Source organism: Homarus americanus, unplaced genomic scaffold (genome assembly GCF_018991925.1).
Source record: "Homarus americanus isolate GMGI-L3 unplaced genomic scaffold, GMGI_Hamer_2.0 scaffold44429, whole genome shotgun sequence".
In the NCBI taxonomy this organism is placed as follows: domain Eukaryota; kingdom Metazoa; phylum Arthropoda; class Malacostraca; order Decapoda; family Nephropidae; genus Homarus; species Homarus americanus.
The window spans coordinates 1-26,870 of NW_024729111.1; the positions used below are offsets into that span (position 1 = coordinate 1).

Consider the following 26,870-nt stretch of genomic DNA (forward strand, 5'->3'; position numbering starts at 1 on the left):
AGGAGCTCATTGGTCGAGTTCTAGTCTCATGTCATGACTCATTGGTCAGTTCTAGTCTCATGCAGTAGCTCATTGGTCAGTTCTAGTCTCATGCAGGGAGCTCATTGGTCAGTTCTAGTCTCATGCAGGAGCTCACTGGTCAGTTCTAGTCTCATGCAGGAGCTCACTGGTCAGTTCTAGTCTCATGCAGTAGCTCATTGGTCAGTTCAGTCTCATGCAGTAGCTCATTGGTCAGTTCTAGTCTCATGCAGGAGCTCACTGGTCAGTTCTAGTCTCATGCAGGAGCTCACTGGTCAGTTCTAGTCTCATGCAGGAGCTCATTGGTCAGTTCTAGTCTCATGCAGGAGCTCATTGGTCAGTTCTAGTCTCATGCAGGAGCTCACTGGTCAGTTCTAGTCTCATGCAGGAGCTCACTGGTCAGTTCTAGTCTCATGCAGTAGCTCACTGGTCAGTTCTAGTCTCATGCAGGAGCTCATTGGTCAGTTCTAGTCTCATGCAGGAGCTCACTGGTCAGTTCTAGTCTCATGCAGGAGCTCACTGGTCAGTTCTAGTCTCATGCAGTAGCTCACTGGTCAGTTCTCTAGTCTCATGAAGCTCATTGGTCGTTTTAATCTCATGCAGAGCCACTGGTCAGTTCTAGTCTCATGCAGTAGCTCACTGGTCAGTTCTAGTCTCATGCAGGAGCTCAGTTATTGTAATATATGATAATTTATTTTGGTTCCTGACACACATGAGTGATTGAGTGATTGCTTGTTTGAGTGATTGCTTGTTTGAGTGATTGCTTGATTGAGTGATTGGTTGATTGAGTGATTGGTTGATTGAGTGATTGGTTGATTAAATGCTTGGTTGGTTGATTGGTTGATTGGTTGGTTGGTTGATTGATTGATTGCAATCTTGTGTTGTGGGGTTACTTTTCTTCTCCTCTATCGTTATGTAAGCATTGGTGTCCTCTCTCTCTCTCTCTCTCTCTCTCTCTCTCTCTCTCTCTCTAACCAAACCTATATGAACCGGAAGATGAGGTGGGGGGGGAAGGGAGGGATTACAACACGTCGTCTCCTAGTGTTAGTGTATAGGTTGAGTGTATACAGGAAGTAGTGTGCATGACGGACTTACTGTGGGGATATTGAGGCCGCTATAGTACAGTACAGGCGAGGTCCACGCCCACCTTAACCGAGTGTGGGAAGTTTGGATGAACTCTGAGGCGGTTGGTTATATTCTTAATGCTTGTCGTATGTCTCAATCGGACGAAGAAACTGTATTAATAAAGACAGATTGTGAAAAGGACCTGGGTGTGTATGATGACAATGAACTGAAGTTCTCGGGCCATTGTGAGAAGAAGGTGAATCAAGTAACTAAATTATTAGGTCTTATAAGAAGGTCGTTCAGATATCTAGACGGTTTGTCCCTCGTAATGATCTTCAAGAGTGAGGTGCTTCTCCGCCTGAAGTACTGTCACCCCGTCTGGTCCCCGAGATGTGCTAGGGACTGTCAGTTGGTTGAAAATGTTCAAAGGAGGGCCACCAGACTGGTGCCTGCACTCCGGCACCTCAGCTACCCTGAGAGATTGGAACGCCTGCAACTGCCTGGCTTATACCACAGACGGGCAAGGGGCAAGGGGTGACGTAATTCAGGTGTATAAAATCTCAGAGGGCACTACTCAGTGGATGTCCTTTGGGGGGAGGGGGGCACTCCCCTACATCCTTGTGTAAGGTGAAGCGCAGAAGCGTTTACAGCGCCCAACAGGGAAGAATGCTAAGTTCATGCTTGCCTTTATGTCTCATGAGTTAAGGGCGTAGAAGCCTGAAGAGTCAAGGGCGTAGAAGCCTGAAGAGTCAATGGTTTATGTCATCAAGTTATTGGAAGGTCCAACAACTCCCTGAATACGAATTCGCAACTTTCGACTTACACCAGGTACCTACTTTACTGCTAGGTGAACAGGGACTAACCTGGAGCTGGCGGACGCTCGCCCCACAAGGGGTCACAGCTCAATGTTTGAAGAAACTACAAGTCCAGAAAACTGTTAGGGCAAACTTTTTCGGGGTGAGAGTTGTGAACTCTTGGAACAATCTACCAGAGAGTGTTGTGACGGCACCGAGTGTGAGCTCTTTCAAGACAAGACTTGACCAACACTGGAGCAGGTTCAGGTACATTCAGGAGCCGATCAGTGGTGAAATGGATTAAAAAAACCTCTTGAGTGGTCGGTTGTATTACTAATACGAAAATATAATAAAACCACAAGTATCACCTTTTGTGTGTGTTTTAGCTTAAGTCAATGAATTGATGTATGTTTTAAGTGTTTTTTTAGGAGGAAATTATTGACCGTACGAACTTTTGTGAATTCGACCGCAGGTTATGCAACACACGCAAGGGTTCACCAGCAAAAAATGTTCAGCTGCAGTAACCTCACTAAACACGCGGGTAGATAAATCACTACTTCCTGTGTCCAAAATACTGTTACATTAGGTTACCTTACATTACGTTGTGTTACGTTAGGTTACCTTACATTACGTTGTGTTACGTTAGGTTACGTAAGGAAGGATTTTATCTTCTTTAAGACTAATATCTTGTTTTGTTTCTCATGTTATGTGTGTGTGTGTGTGTGTGTGTGTGTGTGTGTGTGTGTGTGTGTGTGTGTGTCAGTGTATCAATATATATGTGTATGTAATGACGACACCACATCACCGCCACACCACCATCACCACCACCACACCACTACCACCACACCATCACCACAACACCACCACCACACCATTATCACCACTATCACACCACCACCACACCATTATCACCACACCACTACCACCACACCATTACCACACCACCACCACCACACCATTATCACCACACCACTACCACCACCACTACCACACCACCACCACACGTGTCAGTACACATAAGAGGTCAGCGGACACGCCCTCAACTGACGCCGGCAAGACTTTCAAGTGAGGGAGATGCGGTTTGCGGTCGCTCACCCCACCAGGAGGACCGGTTGATGATGACCGGTTGATGATGACCGGTTGATGATGACCGGTTGATGATGACCGGTTGATGATGACCGGTTAATGATCAGTGTTTAAATCATGTCTACATATATACGTAAGGGGAAGGGCAGGGTGACGTTCTGGGATAAAAATTTCCACTAATCTCATCCTGTTCCACTAATCTCACCCCATCCCACTAACACTAACATCAACAGTACATAATATCACCCCATCCCACTAATCTCACCCCTTCCTAATCTCACTAATCTCACCTAATCCTCACCACCCTAATCACCTTATAGATCTGGTGGCAGATATGGAGAACATAACGCGGGATGAGATGAGCGAGGTACTGCAGGAGGTAGGGGAGGAGTGTGGCCACGACCTCCTGACCCTGAGACAAGACGCCCCTCTCACCTGGTCACTGTGGAACTCCTTCTTCTTCACCTTCACCGTCATCACCACCATAGGTAAGGTCTTCCTGTAGGAGGTGAGGGAGTGTGTGGGTCTTGGTGAAGGAGTGTGGGTCTTGGTGAGGGAGTGTGGGTCTTGGTGAGGGAGAGTGGGTCTTAGTGAGGGAGTGTGTGTCTTGGTGAGGGAGAGTGTGTCTTGGTGAGGGAGAGTGTGTCTTGGTGAGGGAGAGTGGGTCTTGGTGAGGGAGAGTGTGTCTTGGTGAAGGAGAGTGAGTGTGTCTTGGTGAGTGTGTCTTGGTGAGGGGAGTGAGGGGAGAGTGTGTGTCTTGGTGAGGAGAGTGGGTCTTGGTGAGGAGTGTGGTTGGTGAGGGAGTGTGTGTCTTGGTGAGGGGAGAGTGTGTCTTAGTGAGGGAGTGTGGGTCTTAGTGAGGAGAGTGTCTTGGTGAGGGAGAGTGTGGGTCTTAGTGAGGGTGTCTTGGTGAGGGAGAGTGTGTCTTAGTGTGGTCTTGGTGAGAGTGTGTCTTGGTGAGGGAGTGTGTCTCTTGGTGAGGAGAGTGGGTCTTGGTGAGGAGTGTGTGTTTTGGTGAGGGAGTGTGTGTCTTGGTGAGGGAGAGTGTGTCTTGGTGAGGGAGAGAGTGTGTCTTAGTGAGGGAGTGTGGGTCTTAGTGAGGGAGAGTGTGTCTTGTGAGGGAGTGAGGGAGGAGAGTGGTCTTCTTAGTGGTCTTGGTGAGGGAGAGGGAAAGGGAGAGGTGAGGTGTCTTAGTGTGATGAGAGTGTGTCTTGGTGAGGAGAGTGTGTCTTGGTGAGGGGAGTGTGTGTCTTGGTGAGGGAGTGAGGTGGGGAGAGTGTGTCTTAGTGAGGGAGAGTGTGTCTTGGTGAGGGAGAGTGTCTTGGTGAGGGAGAAGTGTCTTAGTGAGGGGAGGGAGAGAGTGGGTCTTGGTGAGGTGTGGAGGAGGGTGTTGTGAGAGGAGAGTGTGTCTTAGTGAGGAGAGTGTGTCTTGGTGAGGAGAGTGTGTCTTAGTGAGGAGAGTGTGTCTTGGTGAGGGAGAGTGTGTCTTAGTGAGGGAGAGTGTGGGTCTTGGTGAGGGAGAGTGTTTCTTGGTGAGGGAGAGTGTGTCTTGAGTGAGGAGAGTGTGTCTTGGTGAGGAGAGTGTGTCTTGGTGAGGGAGAGTGTGTCTTGGTGAGGAGAGTGTCTTTAGTGAGGAGGTGTGTCTTGGTGAGGTTCTTGGTGAGGAGAGTGTGTCTTGGTGAGGGAGAGAGTGTGTCTTGGTGAGGGGGAGGGAGTGTCTTGGTGAGGGAGAGGGTCTTGAGGGAGAGTCTTATGAGGAGAGTGGGGTCTTGGTGAGGGAGAGTGGGTCTTGGTGAGGGAGAGTGGGTCTTGGTGAGGGAGAGTGGGTCTTGGTGAGGGAGAGTGTGTCTTGGTGAGGGAGTTGAGGTAAATTGTTGTATACTGGGGGTAGTAGAGGTAAAAGGTGTTGCTCATAATAGATTAAGTAGTGCACAGTGATGGTCCAGTTGTTGTTGTTGTTGCAAGGTTGTGACTCATCTGATTGTTGACTGGTGTAATGGTCAGCATTGTTGACTCGCAAGCGAGCCGACCCGGGTTCGATCCCCGGGCAGGGTGAAACTATGGGCATGTTTCTTAACGCCATTTGCCTCTGTCTACCCAGCAGTAATTGGGGACCTGGATGTTAATCGATCTGCAGATCGTGTTCCAGGGTAACGGTTAGCCAGTGCAGTTGGCGAGTTGTCCGGTCTTCACGGACTATTCCTTAACACCGGGTCATGCAGCTCGTTAACTCAGGGTGTGGTTGTTGTGTTGGCGACAGCTTCTACACCTTAAACAAATTCACGCCTAGGTGGCCCTTGGGGCGGCCATCCTCGTTACACGAGGGGCAACCATTGTATTTATGCCACATCTTGGTAACTTACTGTTGTCGTTGCAGGGTTATGACACATCTTGGTAACTTACAGTTGTCGTTGCAGGGTTATGACACATCTTGGTAACTTACTGTTGTCGTTGCAGGGTTATGACACATCTTGGTAACTTACTGTTGTCGTTGCAGGGTTATGACACATCTTGGTAACTTACTGTTGTCGTTGCCGGGTTATGACACATCTTGGTAACTTACTGTTGTCGTTGCAGGGTTATGACACATCTTGGTAACTTACTGTTGTCGTTGCAGGGTTATGACACATCTTGGTAACTTACTGTTGTCGTTGCAGGGTTATGACACATCTTGGTAACTTACTGTTGTCGTTGCAGGGTTATGACACATCTTGGTAACTTACTGTTGTCGTTGCAGGGTTATGACACATCTTGGTAACTTACTGTTGTCGTTGCAGGGTTATGACAGATCATAAATTTACTGTCGCCACAGGTTAAGGATGACATCTGGCAATCCCATCAGTTGTCGCTGCAGGGTTATGATGCCACATCTTGTTAACTTACCGTTGTCGCCGCAGGTTATGACACATCCGGTAACTTACCGTTGCCGTTGCAGGTTGGCGATATTAATTCGGTAACCATCGCTTGTCGCTGCAGGCGACACATCCTGCAACTTACAGTTGCTGTCGCTGGTGGTTATGACACATCTTGCAACTTACCGTTGTCGTTATGGGCCAGACACAATCTTTGCAACTTCACTGTTGTCGTTGCAGTGGTTATGACACATCCTTGCAACTACCGGTTGCCGTTGGTATGCTGGCGACACATCTTGGTAACTTACCGTTATCGCTGCAGGGCTATGAATAATATCTTGGCAACTCATCGTTGTCGTTGCAGGGTTATGACACATCTTGGTAACTTACTGTTGTCGTTGCAGGGTTATGACACATCTTGGTAACTTACTGTTGTCGTTGCAGGGTTATGACACATCTTGGTATCTTACAGTTGTCGTTGCAGGGTTATGACACATCTTGGTAACTTACTGTTGTCGTTGCAGGGTTATGAGACATCTTGGTAACTTACTGTTGTCGTTGCAGGGTTATGACACATCTTGGTAACTTACAGTTGTTGTTGCAGGGTTATGACACATCTTGGTAACTTACTGTTGTCGTTGCAGGGTTATGACACATCTTGGTAACTTACTGTTGTCGTTGCAGGGTTATGACACATCTTGGTAACTTACTGTTGTCGTTGCAGGGTTAAGTGACACATCTTGGTATCTTACTGTTGTCGTTACAGGGTTATGATGACACATCTTGCAACTTACTGCTGTCGTTGCAGGGTTATGACACATCTTGGTAACTTACTGCTAAGTCGTTGCAGGGTTATATTAACATCTGCACTACTGTTGTCGTTGCAGGGTTATGACACATCTTGGTAACTTACTGTTGTCGTTGCAGGGTTATGACACATTCTGGTAACTTACTGTTGTCGTTGCAGGGTTACATTGCATCTTGGTAACTTACTGTTGTCGTTGCAGGGTTATGACACATCTTGGTAATCATTGTTGTCGTTGCAGGGTTATACACATCTTGGTAACTTGCTGTTGTCGTTGCAGGGTTATGACACATCTTGGTAACTTACAGTTGTCGTTGCAGGGTTATGATACATCTTGGTAACTTACTGGGTTGTCGCTTGCAGGGTTAAGTGACACATCTTGGTAACTTACTGTTGTCGTTGCGGTAGGGTTATGACACATCTTGGTAAACTTATCATTGTCGTTGCAGGGTTATGACACATCATGGTAACTTCTTACTGTTGTCGTTACAGGGTTATGACACATCTTGGTAACTTACTGTTGTCGTTGCAGGGGTTATGACACATCTTGTTAACTTACTGTTGTCGTTGCAGGGTTATGACACATCTTGGTAACTTACTGTTGTCGTTGCAGGGTTATGACACATCTTGGTAACTTACTGTTGTCGTTGCAGGGTTATGACACATCTTGGTAACTTACAGTTGTCGTTGTAGGGTTATGACACATCTTGGTAACTTACTGTTGTCGTTACAGGGTTGTGACACATCTTGGTAACTTACTGTTGTCGTTGCAGGGTTATGACACATCTTGGTAACTTACTGTTGTCGTTACAGGGTTATGACACATCTTGGTAACTTACTGTTATCGTTGCAGGGTTATGACACATCTTGGTAACTTACTGTTGTCGTTGCAGGGTTATGACACATCTTGGTAACTTACTGTTGTTGTTGCAGGGTTATGACACATCTTGGTAACTTAATGTTGTCGTTGCAGGGTTATGACACATCTTGGTAACTTACTGTTGTCGTTGCAGGGTTATGACACATCTTGGTAACTTACTGTTGTTGTTGCAGGGTTATGACACATCTTGGTAACTTACTGTTGTCGTTGCCGGGTTATGACACATCTTGGTAACTTACAGTTGTCGTTGCAGGGTTATGACACATCTTGTTAACTTACTGTTGTCGTTGCAGGGTTATGACACATCTTGTTAACTTACTGGTTGTCGTTGCAGGGTTATGACACATCTTGGTATCTTACTGTTGTCGTTGCAGGGTTATGACACATCTTGGTAACTTACTGTTGTCGTTGCAGGGTTATGACACATCTTGGTAACTTACTGTTGTCGTTGTAGGGTTATGACACATCTTGGTTACTTACTGTTGTCGTTGCAGGGTTATGACACATCTTGGTAACTTACTGTTGTCGTTGTAGGGTTATGACACATCTTGGTAACTTACTGTTGTCGTTGCAGGGTTATGACACATCTTGGTAACTTACAGTTGTCGTTGCAGGGTTATGACACATCTTGGTAACTTACTGTTGTCGTTGCAGGGTTATGACACATCTTGGTAACTTACTGTTGTCGTTGCAGGGTTATGACACATCTTGGTAACTTACTGTTGTCGTTGCAGGGTTATGGACACATCTTGGTAACTTCACTGTTGTCGCTGCATGGTTGGCGACACATCTTGCAACTTACTGTTGTCGTTGCAGGGTTATGACACATCTTGGTAACTTACTGTTGTCGTTGCAGGGTTATGACACATCTTGGTAACTTACTGTTGTCGTTGCAGGGTTATGACACATCTTGGTAACTTACTGTTGTCGTTGCAGGGTTATGACACATCTTGGTAACTTACTGTTGTCGTTGCAGGGTTCGGACACATGGCACCATTAACACCGTGGGGTCGGGTCTTCTGTATAACCTACGCCTTCATCGGTGTTCCCCTCAACGGCATCGTCTTCGCCTCTCTTGCCGACCTCTTCTCCTCCAAGGTGAGTCACTTTCCATCGTCACTTTCCAGCATTACTTTCCACGTTACCTTTCAGTGTCACTTTCCTCGTTATCTTCCAGTGTCTTTTTCTACGTTACTTTCCAACAACACTTTCTAACATTACTTACCACCGTCACTTACCACCGTCACTTACCACCGTCACTTACCATCGTCACTTACCACCGTCACTTACCATCGTCACTTACCACGACCCACAAACATCACCTAGACTAAGTTATTTTCACCTTAAGTTTTCATGTTGTTTACGTTATCCACATATCACCAGTTAGGATGAATAAATACAACATAGGAACCTTTGGAATCCTTTACCTTTAGTTAATGATTTAGATATTTACAAAGGTCCTCTGCTGCCCTTACTTGTATCTTGAGGGACTTAACTCAGCTGCCATTACTTATATCTAGAAGGACTTAACTCAGCTGCCATTACTTAAATCTTGAGGGATTTAGCTCAGGGTATTAAGACTTTCCCCTTAAAACAACGCCAGTACGGACACTCACAGCATCCCACTTACGCCAGGCAAACACTTACTTAACTCCTACAAGATACAGTCAGATACAGTCAGGTGTTTTATGTATTCGTACTTGAGACATACTGTAGGACTTGGGAGCAATACAGTACTTATTTTTTTAACAGAGGAATATCACAGCATATTCCTCACTGTTTAAATTACCTTTGTTATTGTTGTTATAGGTTAATTAAGGGATTTACACACCTGGTCACATCTCAAGGTAGGAGGAGGTGGGTTTAATATGCGACTTCTTGTTGACCTATGATAATGTGTGTGTGTGTGTGTGTGCGCGCGTCTAGTTACCTGTGTTGTAAGAATTAAGACAGGTGAACACTAACACGCCAACACACACACACACACACACACACACACACACACACACACACCCACACCCTCATTACTGGTCAACAATACCGTATGTCCTTCCAACTCTCCTCAATACACAGAACACGCAATACAACCTGTTTTTGTTTTGATTTTTAACGAAGATAAACTGCAGATTAGTTTGTGTCCACCTTCTTAATAATCAAACTCAAAACGTAACACCCTAAGATGATTACACGGTCATTATATCATTATAAAAAACACACTTTACATTATACGTCTCATTGTATTCATTGTCGAGAGAGGTGTGATTATTAAGACGAGTTTTAGGCAGACGTTAAACAGAACGCTTGAGGATTATACTTTCTTGGGGTGGGAGGGGGTTAGGATGGAAGGGGTTGTGGTGGGAGGAGGTTAGGATGGAAGGGGTTGTGGTGGGTGGGAGGAGTTAGGATGGAAGGGGTTGTGGTGGGAGGGAGGAGGTTAGGATGGAAGGGGTTGTGGTGGGAGGAGGTTAGGATGGAAGGGGTTGGGGGGAGGGGTTAGGATGGAAGGGGTTGTGGTGGGAGGAGGTTAGGATGGAAGGGGTTGTGGTGGGAGGGGTTAGGATGGAGGGGTTGTGGTGGGAGGGTTAGGGATGGAAGGGGTTGTGGTGGGGAGGGAGGGGGTTAGGATGGAAGGGGTTGTGGTGGGAGGGAGGGTTAGGATGGAAGGGGTTGTGGTGGGAGGAGGTTAGGATGGAAGGGATTGTGGTGGGAGGGGGTTAGGATGGAAGGGTTGTGGTGGGTGGGAGGGTTAGGATGGAAGGTTGTGGTGGGTGGGAGGGGGTTAGGATGGAAGGGGTTGTGGTGGGTGGGAGGGTTAGGATGGAAGGGTTGTGGTGGGTGGGAGGGGGTTGGATGGAAGGGGTTGTGGTTGGAGGAGGTTAGGATGGAAGGGGTTGTGGAGGGAGGAGGGTTGGATGGAAGGGGTTGTGGTGGGAGGGGTTAGGATGGGAGGGATTGTCGTGGGTGGGAGGGATTAGGATGAAAGGGGTTGTGGTGGGTGGGAGGGGTTGGGATGGGAGGGATTGTGGTGGGTGGGAGGGGTTAGGATGGAAGGGGTTGTGGTGGGTGGGAGGGTTAGGATGGAAGGGGTTGTGGAGGGTGGGAGGAGGTTAGGATGGAGGGGTTGTGGTGGGAGGAGGTTAGGATGGAAGGGGTTGTGGTGGGAGGAGGTTGGGATGGAAGGGGTTGTGGTGGGAGGAGGTTGGATGGAAGGGGTTGTGGTGGGGTGGGAGGGTTAGGATGGAAGGGGTAGTGGTGGGTGGGAGGGGTTAGGATGGAAGGGGTTGTGGGGTGAGGGAGGGGGTTAGGATGAAGGTTGTGGTGGGAGGGAGGGGTTAGGATGAAAGGGGTTGTGGTGGGAGGGAGGGGTTAGGATGGAAGGGTTGTGGTGGGAGGAGTAGGTTAGGATGGAAGGGGTTGTGGTGGGAGGGGGAGGGATAAGATGGAAGGGGTTGTGGTGGGAGAGGGAGGGGTTAGGATGGAAGGAAGGGGTTGTGGGAGGGAGGGCTTAGGATGAAAGGGTTGTGGTGGGAGGGAGGTTAGGATGGGAGGGGTTGTGGTGGGAGGGAGGGTTAGGATGGAAGGGGTTGTGGTGGGTGGGAGGGGGTTAGGATGGAAGGGGTTGTGGTGGGTGGGAGGGTTAGGATGGAAGGGGTTGTGGTGGGAGGGAGGGGTTGGGATGGGAGGGGTTTGTGGTGGGGAGGAGGGGTTAGGATGGAAGGGGTTGTGGTGGGTGGGGGGGTTAGGATGGAAGGGGTTGTGGTGGTGGGGAGGTTAGGATGGAAAGGGTTGTGGTGGGGAGGAAGTTAGGATGGAAGGGGTTGTGGTAGGGAGGAGGGTTAGGATGGAAGGGGTTGTGGGTGGGAGGGAGGTTAGGATGGAAGGGGTTGTTGGGTGGGAGGGTTAGGATGGAAGGGGTTGTGGTGGGAGGGAGGGGTTAGGATGGAAGGGGTTGTGGTGGGGTGGGAGGAGGTTAGGATGGAAGGGTTGTGGTGGGAGGGAGGGGTTAGGATGGAAGGGGTTGTGGTGGGAGGGAGGGGTTAGGATGGAAGGGGTTGTGGTGGGAGGAGGTTAGGATGGAAGGGGTTGTGGTGGGAGGGGGAGGGGTTAGGATGGAAGGGTTGTGGTGGGAGGGAGGGGTTAGGATGGAAGGGTTTGTGGTGGGAGGAGGGTTAGGATGGAAGGGTTGTGGTGGGAGGGAGGGGTTAGGATGGAAGGGGTTGTGGTGGATGGGGAGGTTAGGATGGAAGGGGTTGTGGTGGGAGGGGAGGGTTAGGATGGAAGGGGTTGTGGTGGGAGGGAGGGGTTGGATGGAAGGGGTTGTGGTGGGAGGGAGGGGTTAGGATGGAAGGGGTTGTGGTGGGAGGGAAGGGGTTAGGGATGGAAGGGATTGTGGTGGGAGGAAGTTAGGATGGAAGGGGTTGTGGTAGGGAGGGAGGGGTTAGGATGGAAGGGGTTGTGTGTGGGTGGGAGGGTTAGGATGGAAGGGTTGTGGTGGGTGGGAGGGTTAGGATGGAAGGGGTTGTGGTGGGAGGAGGTTGGGATGGAAGGGGTTGTGGTGGGAGGGAGGGGTTAGGATGGAAGGGGTTGTGTGGTGGGAGGAGGTTAGGATGGAAGGGGTGGTGGTGGGTGGGAGGGTTAGGATGGAAGGGGTTGTGGTGGGAGGGGTTAGGATGGAAGGGTTGTGGTGGGAGGAGGTTAGGATGGAAGGGGTTGTGGTGGGAGGAGGTTAGGATGGAAGGGGTTGTGGTGGGAGGGAGGGTTAGGATGGAAGGGTTGTGGTGGGAGGAGGTTAGGATGGAAGGGTTGTGGTGGGAGGGAGGGGTTAGGATGGAAGGGGTTGTGGTGGGAGGGAGGGGTTAGGATGGAAGGGGTTGTGGTGGGAGGGAGGGGTTAGGATGGAAGGGGTTGTGGTGGAGGAGGGGTTAGATGGAAGGGGTTGTGGTGGGAGGGTTTGGATGGAAGGGGTTGTGGTGGGAGGGAGGAGGTTTGGATAGTAATTCACTGTTCCTGCAATCATCCCTGACACGTCGACAGAACTCGCTGTGTCATGATAGGTTAAGTTTGGTTAGGTTAGGTTAGGTTAGGTTAGGTTAGCTTTAGGTTAAGTTAGGTGAGGTTAGGTTAGATTATGGTAAATTAGGTGAGTTTTGGGTAATTAATCTTAAGGTGACATGTGCCTGGGGTATTACTCTCCCCGTGGTGTTATTATATACAGTCTAAGACCACAACACCTCTTACTTGGTCACCTCCAGCAATCATTAACACCGTCAGGATTCTGGGCACCATTACTACCCTCCTGACACCCTCCTTCACCTACCCTCCTGACACCCTCCTTCACCTACCCTCCTGACACCCTCCTTCACCTACCCTCCTGACACCCTCCTTCACCTACCCTCCTGACACCCTCCTTCACCTACCCTCCTGACACCCTCCTTCACCTACCCTCCTGACACTCCCCTTCACCCACCCTCCTGACACCCCCTCCTCACCTACCCCTCCTGACACCCTCCTTCACCTCCGACACCCCTCCTTCACCTACCCTCCTGACACCTCTTCACCGTGTCTCACAAATTCCCTTCATCAAACTGTAAAAGAACATTCCTTTCCTTCCTTTCCCTGCCCTCCCCCATCCCCCCCCCCTGCCCTCCCCATCCTCCTCTCCCCTGCCCTCCCATCCCCTCCCCTGCCCCCCATCCCCCATCCTCCTCCCATCCCCCCTCCCCCTCCCCATCCTGCCCCCCCCCGCCCCGCCCCTCCCCATCCTCCCCCATCCCCACCCCTCCCCACCTCCGCCCTCCCCCATCCCCCCCGCCCCCCGCCCCCTGCCCCTCCCCCATCCCCCTCCTCCCCCATCCCCTCCCTCCCCATCCCCCTGCCCCTCCCCATCCCCCTCCTGCCCCTCCCCCCTGCCCTCCCCATCCCCCCTCCTCCCCCATCCCCCCCCTCCCCCTCCCCCCGCCTCCCTCCCCCCTGCCCTCCCCCCTGCCCTCCCATCCCCCCTCCTCCCCCCATCCCTCTCTCTCTCCTCCTTCCTTCCAGCCTCAACAACAACAAAAACAAACTATACGTTACATAATAGATGCACACTAAACCCCGTGTAGGGTGATGACCACAACACACTACACACTACACACTTGAACACCACACCATGGAGATCTCTGAATGGTCCCCCCACACACACAGGGAACTTTGGGTCGTGTGGAGGGGGAGAATTAGGGTGATATTTCCCTGTACCAATCTGAAGTAATACCACAGGGTCGTGTCCTTGGTCCTCCCCCAGTAGCCACACCTTCGCCGCCATTTTATTACCTTAAAATTAACTATCCTAATACATAGTAGCTATCCTAGCTGTGTTGAGTTAGTTAAGCCGCAGATCTATGCGGCATTCAGGGAGTGTTGCCTCATAGTTAAGTCTGCGACTGTTGTCGGCTTTGGGGCCGATGCTCTCGTTTCCCTGAGGCAGAGCAATGCAGACCTAAGCAGAGAAGGACAGTCGACATCTGGGCTGCTGCTTCCGTTCAGATAACACCTCCGCGAGTCTGGCATAGAAACATCTTGCACTTGGTCCCATCCCACCAGAGGTTGTGAACACCAGAGGAGTGAAGCTGCCCTGATCAACATTCAGAATTCTCTCCCCATATGCCCTGATCTTGTCATTCTCGTTCCTCCTGTGTGCAGCATCGAGAGCTAGGTTACGGTGACATGCGGCCATGGGATCGAAAATCCTTTTGTCAAAGAAGGCTCGCTGTCCCCGCGTCCAGAATCCTCGAGCACTGACGTCCACAAGGGCTTCGTTGTATATGTTTGAAGCCCTGTGATGGAAATTCTCACCGTCCAATGGAAGGAGGGGCGGTTCCACCTTGACGTCCTGAAAGATTTCCTTCAACATACTTGCTGTGAGATCCCTTACTTCGCCATGCCTCATGCATACGAAACCCAATTTCTTGAACACCATGGCGTGGTCGATGTCATAGGAAGAGCCACACACGCATTGGGAGGACAAACCTTCTACTGGCCTACCGTACCTTAGAGCAATGGCATCTGTAAATTCTTGTTTAATAAGACTGAAACCTTTTGCCCTTATCGGTAACGTTGTTAGCCAGTTCGAGGCGCCCACCTCCTGCACTATAGCTACCTTTTTTCTGCAAGTTCTCTGGCACTTGCAGCATCAGTTGCTACAGTTTATCGCTTTGGGTGTGCTGTCGTTCTGTCGTAATGGACCGTCGAATCTTGTTTAATTCGCTGGTATCCACCTCACTTGTTGCATTCTGAGCTCTTATGTGTTGAGTGAGGGCTGCCGTGAGCTTGACTGAGTGGCAGCAAGCTCCTCTGGATTGGTCAATCTCATTCCTCCCAGTCTCGGTGGTAGTGCAAGGAGTGACCTTTCTGCTGGGGTTAAGTGAAGGTGTTTCACTAATTTTGGAATAAAGTTAACGCTAATGGCTTCTTCCAGAGGGTGGAGGAGGGGTCCGACATCAGGGATAGTGTGCATCAGGTAGTTCCAGCGATGCTTGACTCCATGGGTGAATGCCGCAAAAGCCACACGTGGCTCTGTGTTAACAATATCAAACAGTAAGGATTTTCTTCACCCACTCAATTTTTTCTTTGTTCTTATAGTGGAAACCAGTATAGAAGCTGATAATTATAGGTATGTTACTTTCTCTATAATATAAGCTACTTTCTCTAACTACTTTCTCCACAAGTTACTTTCTCTATAATATAACAGGATACCAAGTGTTGTAAATAGTAACTGTTGAGGTGAATTTAGTGGGACTCTGAGCATCATGAGGCGCGTGTTGATCCCAATGGGCGTTTCAGTTAGCCTGTGTAGGATGCGTTGGCGGATGGCAAAGCCAACTCCATAAATGTGTTTCTCTCCTCAGCAGGCTTACCCTTCCAGAAGAAGGTATAGCCAGACTCCTGTTCTGTGAGTTGGCCCTCATCTGGGAGCCAGGACTCACTAATGGCTGCTATGTCGATGTTATACCTAGCCAGCTCTTTTGCCACAAGGACAGTTCTTCTTTCAGGATGCTCATTTGTGCCAGTATCCAGAAAGGTACTTACATTCCATGCAGCGACCATAAGAGGTTGTACGGTTTGTTTTTGTTTGGATCTGTGATTTTGGTTGTGTTTTCGACTACATAAGGATGACCTTATTGGGTGCGGTTGCCCAGTCAGGTTGTTTTTTTAGGCAGGCTATGTTTAGGGCACCTTTTCTAGCCCCCTCCCCATGTGGGGTGAGCAGAGTGGCTACTCGAAAGGGCTGCTCAGTCGCACAGACAGGACCGGATTGCACTGCTGCCTAGATTCCAGTGCATATACGACCATCTTATCTGTGCCGCCCATGTGCAGAGTTGTGACTAGAGACTCCCGGCAGTCATCTCTGCCTGTTCCCGTCGCCACTCGTCCGTCGCCAAAGGACTTTTCGGGGTATAGGGGTTTTGATGATGATGAGAGGTATGATGAGCTGGGTGATGGCTGTACATGAGTTGATTTATGTGGTGAGGCAGGAGCGCAGGCTGCAACCACACATCTCGGCTCTCTCTTTTCCTGATCCAGTGGTGCAAGTGTTGCAACGACTAGGGAGAGGGAGAGTTGTAATGGACTGCCGATAACCCAGTTTGTTGGGTTTCGCCTTAGTAGCCTGTCCATCAGGCATTGCCTTCGTCTGCCAGTGTAGTCATTGGTTCCCATGGTGGTCACCTCTTCCTCCTATACCGCCGTTGGGGGTCTTGTTGGAGCTCTGTAAGCATGTCTGCCTGATGAGGAGCTCCACTGCAGATTTTTCGTTCGGGGTTTACTTCCGTAGCCTTATACCTACCAAGGTTAATCTGCAAGGCAGCGGGGCAATGGTTGGTAGGCGCCAGGATGTGTCCACATGTCAGTGGGCCTATGCGCCGTCCCTCTGCTACACACACACACACCTGAGGATGTAGAAGCTTTGTGGGTTCAGGTCACTCCCACCCCCACCAGCTCGCCTCCCTCATTGTTTGTGTTTGTTATCACACCCCCCCCCCGCCCCCCCCGCGCACCGACCGCCAATGTACTGATTACTCATATAATAGACACTGCTGACTCCCTGAGATCCAGATTTCCATGTGCTAAACTAGCGATATGCGGTGACTTTAATGAGTTAGACATCAGTAACATCACCCAACACCTCCACCTTACACAAATAGTAAACTTTCCCACACATGGCAATGCCACCCTGGACCTCATCATGACTGATCTCGGTAACCACTACCTTCCCCCCTGCCGCTGCCTCCCATGGGACGCAGCCCCCACCTGTCCCTACTGTGGTCACCTACACCTACCATCTCACGACCGCCAGTTGTCACCAGGACTAACCGACCTACCCCTGACTCTGCCATGCGGCGTTTCGGACACTGGGTGACCCGGTATCCCTGGGCTGAAGTGATCATGGGAGACGATGTGCAGAACAAGTGGGATAATTACCTGGACACTATCACCAAAGCCTACCACCACTTCTTTCCAGCCAAGACACTGAGGATCCACCCCGGATGATGTCCCGTGGATTACACCCAGTATCAAAAGACTAATTGAGCAGCTCAACAAGGCATACTACACCAACAACCGCCTGTACAAAAGTCTACGTAACCAGGTCATCAGGGAAATCAAGTCAGCCAAGAAGTCTTATTATCCCAGGAAAGTGCACGGCCTCAAGGAAGTCGGCATCGGTCAGTGGTACTCCAAGATTAAAGATCTCTGTGGTTTTAACCGTCAGTCTCCCACACTTCCTTTCATCTCACATTTACCTAGTGAGGAGGCAGCTGAGATAATTAATAACCACTGTGCTACCATATGTCATACCCTACCCAGTCTTGACCTCACTCTCCTCCCGGCTTACTTACCTTCCCAGTGTTCAATCATTTGAAATCGCCAACAAACTCCTGAAATTTAAATCCAAATGTTCCACGACCCCAATTGACCTCCAATCAAAATTTACAAGGAGTTTGCAGTCGAACTTGCCACCCCCCTCTGTTCTATTATTAATGCATCCCTCAGACAAAGCAAATGCCCTAATGAATGGAAAACCGCATTTGTCACCCCTATCCCCAAGGTCACCACCCCACAGTCCCCTAACGACCTCAGGCCAGTTGCCATTACCCCCATACCCAGTCTACTCTGTGAAGACTTTGTTTTTGAGTGGCCATTTGCTAGAATTTATCAATTAATTGATCCACAGCAATTTGGCAATATGAGGACCTCCTCTACATCACACTGCTTAGTTAGTTTCCTGGATTTTCTGCACAAAAACCTGCAGAAACGTAAGACATCACTGGCCGTTGCCCTTGTTGACTTCAGGAAGACTTTTGACCTTGTTGATCACTGCACTGTTATCAACAAGGCCATTGCACTGGGGCTGCCCACCAACCTGGTCTCATGGCTCACTGATTGCCTGAGTGAGTGTCGTCAGGCAGTGAGGTACCAGGGTTCTGTCTCCACATTCCAACACCTCACCTGCGGTGTTCCCCAAGGGACCAAGATGGGACCACTGTGCTTCCTGATCCTGATCAATGACGCTCTATCGGACACTTCTCACAGGTGGAAGTACGTGGATGACTGCACTGTGGGGGTTACAGTGGACAACACCTCACCGGACTACTCATCGCTACAAGACACCCTGGACAGGCTACAGGCATGGACTACGGAGAACAAGGTCACCATCAACCACACCAAAACCGTAGTCATGCACATCAATATTGCCACCACTCCAGTACAAGCTCCAGCAGTCACAGTGGGTGCCCATCCTCTCCAGCTGGTGCAGTCTGCCAAACTCCTGGGTGTTATCATAGACCACAAACTGGACTGGAAGGCCCATGGAAACAACACAATCAAGGCAGCCTCGTACATACTCTACATGGTACGACGACTCGGGTCACTTGGGGCACCCACGCCAGAGCTGAGGACTATCTACAACGCCTTTATTCTCCCCAAACTAATGTATGCGTCACCAGCCTGGTCGTCGTCTCTCAACTCCACCCAACAACGTCAGCTAGAGAAGGTACAGAAAAGGGCCTGCAGAATCATCCTTGGCGCAGAATACTCTCGTGCTAGCAACAACTGCGTCTCTCCTGCCACCGGCAGTCCCACGCCCACCTCACGCAGTCCGCCACTACAAAAAAATTCAGCCCACAAGAGCCCGCACCGATAGATATAAGAACAGCACCATCCCGTCTATTGTTAAAATAATAAACAACTGATTTATGTACTGTACAGCCCTGTAAATGTATTCAACGCATATTATATCATTATGTCTAAATCAAATGTAGTTTGTATATTTTCAGCCACCGGCTGCAACTCTATTAATAAACCATTTATTATTATTATTATTACATTAAACTTGCAAGATCCAGCACATAAAAAAAAACTTCAGTTGTCCCAGTTGTCCTTCACGCCTCCAATACCTCCTCAGGGGCTTGGAGGGGGGAGGTGAGAGGCAGTTAGTGGGGTTGGAGTGAGAGGCAGTTAGCGAAGAAAAACACTTTAAGTAACGCCCTCCATAACACTACACGCGAAGTTTACTGATTTTCGATCTCGCTGGGTTATGTTTTTATCTCTTTCACAGGGAACGAGATCTCCTGCGTTGTGTTTATATATTTTGGGTGCCTGACACCACTGAATATTGCTTGTCTGTCTCTGTCTGTCTGTTCTATATCTGACGTCATTGTTTCTCCCTATTCTCTTTTGTGTCATATCAGACTCTCTCTCTCTCTCTCTCTCTCTCTCTCTCTCTCTCTGACGTCATTGCTGTTCTGATGAGACGCACCGTGTAAACATTTCTGGCGAACTAATTTTACTTTCTACGGCACAGGTAAACTAGTAAACTACCCCTACAGGTAAACTAGTAAACAACCCCTACAGGTAAACAAACAACCCCTACAGGTAAACTAGTAAACAAACCCCTTTATCTGCAGGTGGTGAACTCCCAAGTACGGAAGCGAGCCGAGCGTTACACCTCGTGGGTCGGGGTGGCTGTTGATGCTCTCTTGTACTTGGTTCCCGGGATGGTGATCTTTCTGGTGCTTCCTGCCGCAGTGTTTACCCTGGTGGAGGATGGTTGGACCTACCTCGACGCCTTCTACTTTTCATTTATCACCCTGACTACTATTGGTTTTGGTGATCACGTTGCTGGTGAGTTGCGTGATGGTGGTTGTGGTGGTGGTGGTGGTTGTGTGGTGGTGGTGGTTGTTGTGGTGGTGGTGATTGTTGTGGTGGTGGTGGTTGTGGTGGTGGTGGTTGGTGGTGGTGGTGGTAGTTGTTGTGTTGGTGGTGGTGGTTGTGGTGGTGGTTGTTGTTGTGGTGGTGGTTGTTGTTGTGGTGGTGGTTGTTGTTGTGGTGGTGGTTGTTGTTGTGGTGGTTGTGGTTGTTGTGTGGTTGTGTGTGGTGGTGGTTGTTGTGGTGGTGGTGGTGGTGGTGGTTGTTGTGGTGGTGTTAGTTGTTGTGTTGGTGGTGGTGGTTGTTGTGGTGGTGGTGATGTGGTGGTGGTGGTGTGTGGTTGTGGTGGTGGTAGTTGTTGTGTTGGTGGTGGTGATTGTTGTGGTGGGTGGTGGTTGTGGTGGTGGTGGTTGTTGTGGTGGTGGTGGTTGTTGTGTTGGTGTGGTGGTGGTTGTTGTGGTGGTGGTAGTTGTTGTGTTGGTGGTGGTGGTGGTTGTTGTGGTGGTGGTACTTGTTGTGTTGGTGGTGGTGATTGTTGTGGTGGTGGTGGTTGTGGTGGTGGTGGTGGTGATTGTTGTGGTGTGGTGTAGTTGTTGTGTTGGTGGTGGTAGTTGTTGTGGTGGTGGTGTTGTGGTGTGGTGGTGGTGGTGGTTGTTGTGGTGGTGGTAGTTGTTGTGTTGGTGGTGGTGGTTGTGGAAATTTGTTGTTGTTGTGAGGTGAGGTGGTTGTTGTTGTTGTGGTGGTGGTGGAATGTATAATGTAGGTTTGGTTAGGTTAGGTTAGGCTTGGCTTGGCTAGGTATAGGTTTCATTAGGATACCTAACCTAACCTAACCTAACCAAACCTAACCTAACCTAACCTAACCTAACCTAACCAAACCTAACCTAACCTAACCTAACCAAACCTAACCAAACCTATGCGTTATGAGGCTGGAGAGGGGTTGAGGTTAGGAAAGGGTGAGGGAGGGAGCGTATAAGGGAGGGTAGTAAGGGATAAGGGAGGGAGGGAGGGAGGGAGGGAGGGAGGGTATAGGGAGGGAGGGAGGGAGGGTAGAGGGGAGGGAGGGAGTGTTAAGTACAGTATATTGATTAAGTTAACAGTAATTTTATTCTCCTCACACACACTGCTGTAAGGATCATGTTAAGGTCAGTACTGTCTGTCTGTCTGTCTGTCTGTCTGTCTGTCTGTCTGCTATTGTCATGTCTGTCTGTCTGTCTGTCTGTCTGTTATTGTCATGTCTGTCTGTCTGTCTGTCTGTCTGTCTGTCTCTGTACTGTGGTCACGGTATTACCACACATTATGCCTAAATTACACTGTTACACTTCACTACACTACACCATACACTACACTACACTACACTACATACACACACTACACTAATACCACCATACACTACACCATACCATACACTACCATACACTACACTACGCCACACACTACACTAATACACCATACACTACACTACACCATACACTACACTACACCATATACACTACTTCGCCACACACACTACACTACACCATACACTACACTACACCATACACTACACTACACCATACACTACACTACCATACACTACACTACACCATACACTACACTACCATACACTACACTACACCACACACTACACTATTACACCATACACTACACCATACACCATACACTACACCATACACTACACTACGCCACACTACACTAATACACCACTTACTACCTACACCATACACTACACTACACCATACACTAAACTACGCCACACACTACACTACACTACACCATACACTACACACTACCACTTACACTACACTACCATACACTACACACCATACACTACACTACACCATACACTACACCATACACTACACTACACCATACACTACACTACGCCACACACTACACTAATACACCATACACTACACTACACCATACACTACACTACACCATACACTAAACTACGTCACACACTACACTACACTACTCCATACACTACACTATACCATACTCTAAACTACCCCACACACTACACTACACCATACACTTCACTACACCACACACTACACTACACCATACACTAAACTACGCCACACACTACACTACACCATACACTTCACTACACCATACACTACACTACACCATACACTAAACTACGCCACACACTACACTACACCATACACTACACTAATACACCATACACTACACTACACCTTACACCATACACTATTGCATATTACCTTATAAAACCTTGCTTAACTAATTTCAGTCATAACTTAATATTTTGATTCTAACTTAATAAAAAAACTTAACTTGACTCTAAGTTAATTTCAGCTCCATTAAACCAAACTTAACTTTAATTACTCTTGTGGCCATAAGAACAAGTACCAACCGTGTCTGTGGCCATAAGAACAAGTACCAACCGTGTCTGTGGCCATAAGAACAAGTACCAACCGTGTCTGTGGCCATAAGAACAAGTACCAACCGTGTCTGTGGCCATAAGAACAAGTACCAACCGTGTCTGTGGCCATAAGAACACGTCACAAACCATCATAACGTGTATCAAACATGAGTGTGGCCATAAGAACAAGTACCAACCGTGTCTGTGGCCATAAGAACAAGTACCAGCCGTGTCTGTGGCCATAAGAACAAGTACCAACCGTGTCTGTGGCCATAAGAACAAGTACCAACCGTGTCTGTGGCCATAAGAACACGTCACAAACCATCATAACGTGTATCAAACATGTAGGGAAAATAGAATGTACTGTATGTCTGTCTCTCCTACAGGTCTACAGGAGAGGGAGGAGGTGTGGGTCTGGCTCTACAAAATACTGATGGTAATATGGATCATTTTCGGCCTTGGCTACATCGTTATGCTCATCACCTTCATCCAAGAGGCCCTCAAGAGCAAGCGGGTGAGAGAGAGGGAGAGAGAGAGAGAGAGAGAGAGAGAGAGAGAGAGAGAGGGAGAGAGATATAACCAAACTATGAAAGTGAATCAACAATAATAACAAAAGAATTATCATCTCACATGTATAAAATAAATGAAAAATCTATATCTCATTTACTGTTATGCATTATACCTGTTGTTATCTCACCTGTGTGTGTTGTGGTGGTGCTAATTAGTTTGTGATTCGGGCAGGTACACGCGGTGGAGAGGAGACTGGCTATAGCGCTCAAGAAACACTCTAATAAGTTGAACGCTAATATACACCGGGATCTCAAGCGCTTCAGAACGGTGAGTGTGTGTGTGTGTGTGTGTGTGTGTGTGTGTGTGTGTGTGTGTGTGTGTGAAAGTATAACAAAATCTTCTTGGTAAAACTTCATATGACGGACTTTTATCCTTCACCTTTTTGTTTATTTATTTGTCTTTTTAATATGAATCGATTTTAAGGGAAATTTTTAGTGTTTTTATCTTATTCATTGTATTTATTTCATTTATTTTTTTCCTTTTAGGTAATGACGGCAGAGAGTCGAGTCCACCGCAGAAGTATAGAAGGGGAGGTGAATAAGGGAGAGATGATGGAGAAGGAAGAGGTGGTGAAGAAGCAGCATGAAATCAACCGCCCCCATGACCTACAGCTGCCATCCAAGACCTCTTCCTTACACTCACGTTTTGATATGTCGCGTTCTTCCTCTGAGTCTAATCTGCCATCTGTCGGCGAGGTGTGTATCTCTCTCTCTCTCTCTCTCTCTCTCTCTCTCTCTCTCTCTCTCTCTCTCATATATAGACCGTAATGTGTCTATCTGGCTACACTGAGTGAAGGCAGCCCTCAATAAAAGTTTCACGACCCCAAAGTTGTTCAGATTACCTCAAGAGTGTAGCTCCCCGTTCCCTTTTCCCGACTTTATTTAACCAAATCTATCCAAATCTTATTGACTCATAACCTGAAGACGTGATGTGTGACAGTGTGTGTGTGTGTGTGTGTGTGTGTGTGTGTGTGTGTGTGTGAGCCGTGTGGTGTGGGGCATCAGGTTATATCACGGTAAATGGTCCTTGTCTCTCGTTGTATCATGAGGTGGTGAGGGAAGGGACGAGATTCTCACTTTCCTGCTGGAGTTATGGGGTACTAGGAGGGAGGGGAGGGGGGGGGGCAGGCAGCGATACTGACTTAAACAACCAGAATAAAAGTATCTCATGTTTATAACCGTTTCCGTGGTGGAGTTGGAGTGAAGGACTGTGTAATTATCCACAAGTCACTCCCATCAAGGCCTAGTGGATCTGTTCTCCCTTGTGGTGGTAGAATTGTGATATCAAGACACGTGTTAGAGAGATCAATAAATAGTACAGTGTAGCCGCGGTGGACAACTTTATTTGGTGGACATTAAAACGAAGATTTTTATGGGGTGTATTACAGGTTCATTTGTTCGTCCCTCATCATAGAGTGGGATTTTAAGTTCAGCCTCCCAGTTATAAGGACTAATATACCTGTTCTCTATGGTGGGAATGGAATAAGGTTAATTGTGTATAATAAAATAATTATTACTTTGTCTTTAGTTACTATAATGATGATATAATAGTGTTAATAGTTTTGTTGGAGGTAGGGCGATGATACTCACCTGGCCTGCGGTACTGTACACTTTAACAAGATTATAAGTTGTGGTCGTGTTGCAGAAGGAGAAGTGTGCTGGACTGAGCTCTGTGACCAACATCAACATGTTCCTGGACATGGTGGAGTCCATAGTGGAGGAGCATCATGCCACCGCCGTTGGGGACATGGAGGACGAGATGCGACACATTGTGGAGCACCCCGACAACTCCCCTACTGAGGAAGACGTCATAACCTTTGGTGTTCATCCACAAACTCTGGAAGCTGGCCACCTCAACCAGGGCTACTTAGACGACGACGATCAACCTCATGCCAAGCACAATCCTCAGCCCCCCCACGAGATGCACCGACACGATGAGAATAAAATAAACGACGGATTACAGAACAAATTGCATTCACTCTTTCAAAGGAAACACACCCGGAAAACCTCCCTCCCGGAGAATGGTGTAAATACATGTGTAATGAAGACTCCTGTAGGGGTGGAATGTACCTCGAGTCAGCCTCATAACCAACACTCCAACATTTTCACACGTACACACCACACGAGTCAGTCAGTCCCCGGTCGCATTAAATCAACCACTGACAAGTTTCGTCCAGACTTATGTACCATCTTCAAGAACCATAACGCCACCCACAACGGCATCCACCCAACTCGAGATCACACTCAAACCTCAAATGGCAACAGCAAACATCACTGTGGTAATGGGTGCATTCCTGAGTGTAGCGATGAGACACAACCCACAATGCATTCCAGACACTCGGCACTGAGGCTGTTCACTCATTGGCTACACCCCGGCGACAACAAAGGTGACCAACACCCCACTAAGACAGACCACCATCAGGAAGACAGTGAGGAGCAGAAGTTAGAGTACACACGCTTGTGATACACTCCGAGTTCCACGTCAACTGATGTGTGTTTTGTAAGGCGGCATTCCGTAACATTCTGTATATATTAAGTTAACGATCTAGTACGCTTAAGAAAACGTTGAGATCCAGAAGAACAAATATTGTGCTCTGAGGACGTCTGGGACAACACAGACATATATGTACATTTAGACTTTATGGTGGATCTAGCAACCTATCAACCTAATGTCTCCTCAGGAACTGTATGAGAAAATGTAAAACTGATTTTTTTTTGTACCTGTTCAGAATTTTAGTGGCCAAGTACTAGTTAATGTGTGTCTTTCGAAGATTTATAGAGATCAAATTACCATAGAAAGTTTCAGGGACCACCATTCTGAGAGTGTTAGGGATCAAGCATATAATTGTGTACTTTGAGATAATTTAAACGATCGTAGGAGCCTGATGGAGGTTGCAAGTATCTTCGTCCCTTGCGAAAATAACTTGAATTGGGGAAAATAAAAAGAAAATTATGTGTGCCATGAGAATTTTGTGATCAAGCAACCTGTTTGATACGTTGCCTCGAGACCATGTAAGGGACCTTCATGCTAAGAAATTGTCTGTAAGGCGCATAACAATTAAAGGAGGTTGGGGAAGTGACGATGGTCCAGTGCAATGCAGGTCACGACTGCCCTCTTGTGTACCAAAGGCTTAGTATACAGTGTGCTTTAACCACACTCTCCCTAACGGGCAGTCATGTTTATATAATCCATGTGAAGGCCCACCAGGGTACACACACCCAACACTGTGTCGGTAAGATAAGGGATCTAACAACTGCGTGTGTCTGTATATGTGATAAGAATTAAGAACCAAGGATATGAATAACAGATCATGTGGTGGTCAGTTCTAGATTATTGCCAGTTGTGTTGTGTGAGTGTACTGTATGGTTCGCCCGCAGCCCGTGAGCCCTTTCTTGATTACAAAGCTTAAATTATACAAAAAATATAAATATATACCATAGAATACAGGTTGTGATTCATACATATCGTGTCAATAGTTTTATTACTGTCATGTAGCGGCAGTAAATGTTGTTTACCCAGCAAGATATTCTCCCTCTATAGTTTACTAGTATCCACGCGTTTGTGGTCTTAACATGCGCTGATTGGTTAGTACTCATTAGTGTGTGCTTTGCGTAACATACACACACCACATACACTAACCTGACGTTCGGTCTTCATGTGGACACGATAATGTAAACAAACGGTAATAAATTTTGAGGGAAACTTATCAAGACCACCGAGAATATCGACCTTTTTTTTAAATCTAAACATTTTTACCTTAACCGATTTTTAACTTAACCAGTCAGTGCATGTATTTATAAACAAGAACCAACCAAACAACGGACGTCATGTTGAGGTTACGACTACCAACTCTGTCCGTATCAGTGTGTGTGTGTGTGTGTGTGTGTGTGTGTGTGTGTGTGTGTGTTACTCTCCGTTGTTGTAACTTGCATACGAGTCAAGCTGTTGTCTTCCTCTGCTCGTAAGATATACATTGTTATTGTTTAATATATACAAGCTGTGAGTATACTGGGTAAGTGTTTGGTAGTATGATAATGGATCGATGTTTACTGCTTATGTATGATGCAACACTCAATGAATACTGTTTATGTATGATGCAACACTCAATGAATACTGTTTATGTATGATGCAACACTCAATGAATACTGTTTATGTACGATGCAACAGAATTAATGAATACTGTTTATGTATGATGCAACACTCAATGAATACTGTTTATGTATGATGC

At 47.9% G+C, this 26,870-nt stretch overlaps 1 protein-coding gene across 1 annotated transcript; it reads left to right on the forward strand.

The window, feature by feature from the left end:
• Positions 1-3,283: 3,283 nt before the first annotated feature.
• LOC121866337 (potassium channel subfamily K member 10-like) lies at positions 3,284-26,853 on the forward strand (the record flags this gene model as incomplete). The annotated part of the gene is given in 7 exon segments (XM_042365954.1): positions 3,284-3,451; positions 8,477-8,598; positions 19,440-19,656; positions 22,459-22,586; positions 22,814-22,909; positions 23,128-23,337; positions 24,287-26,853. Coding segments are annotated over 7 exon segments (1,760 nt in total), but the record flags the coding sequence as incomplete, so codon positions are not given.
• Between the last annotated feature and the right edge of the window lie 17 nt (positions 26,854-26,870).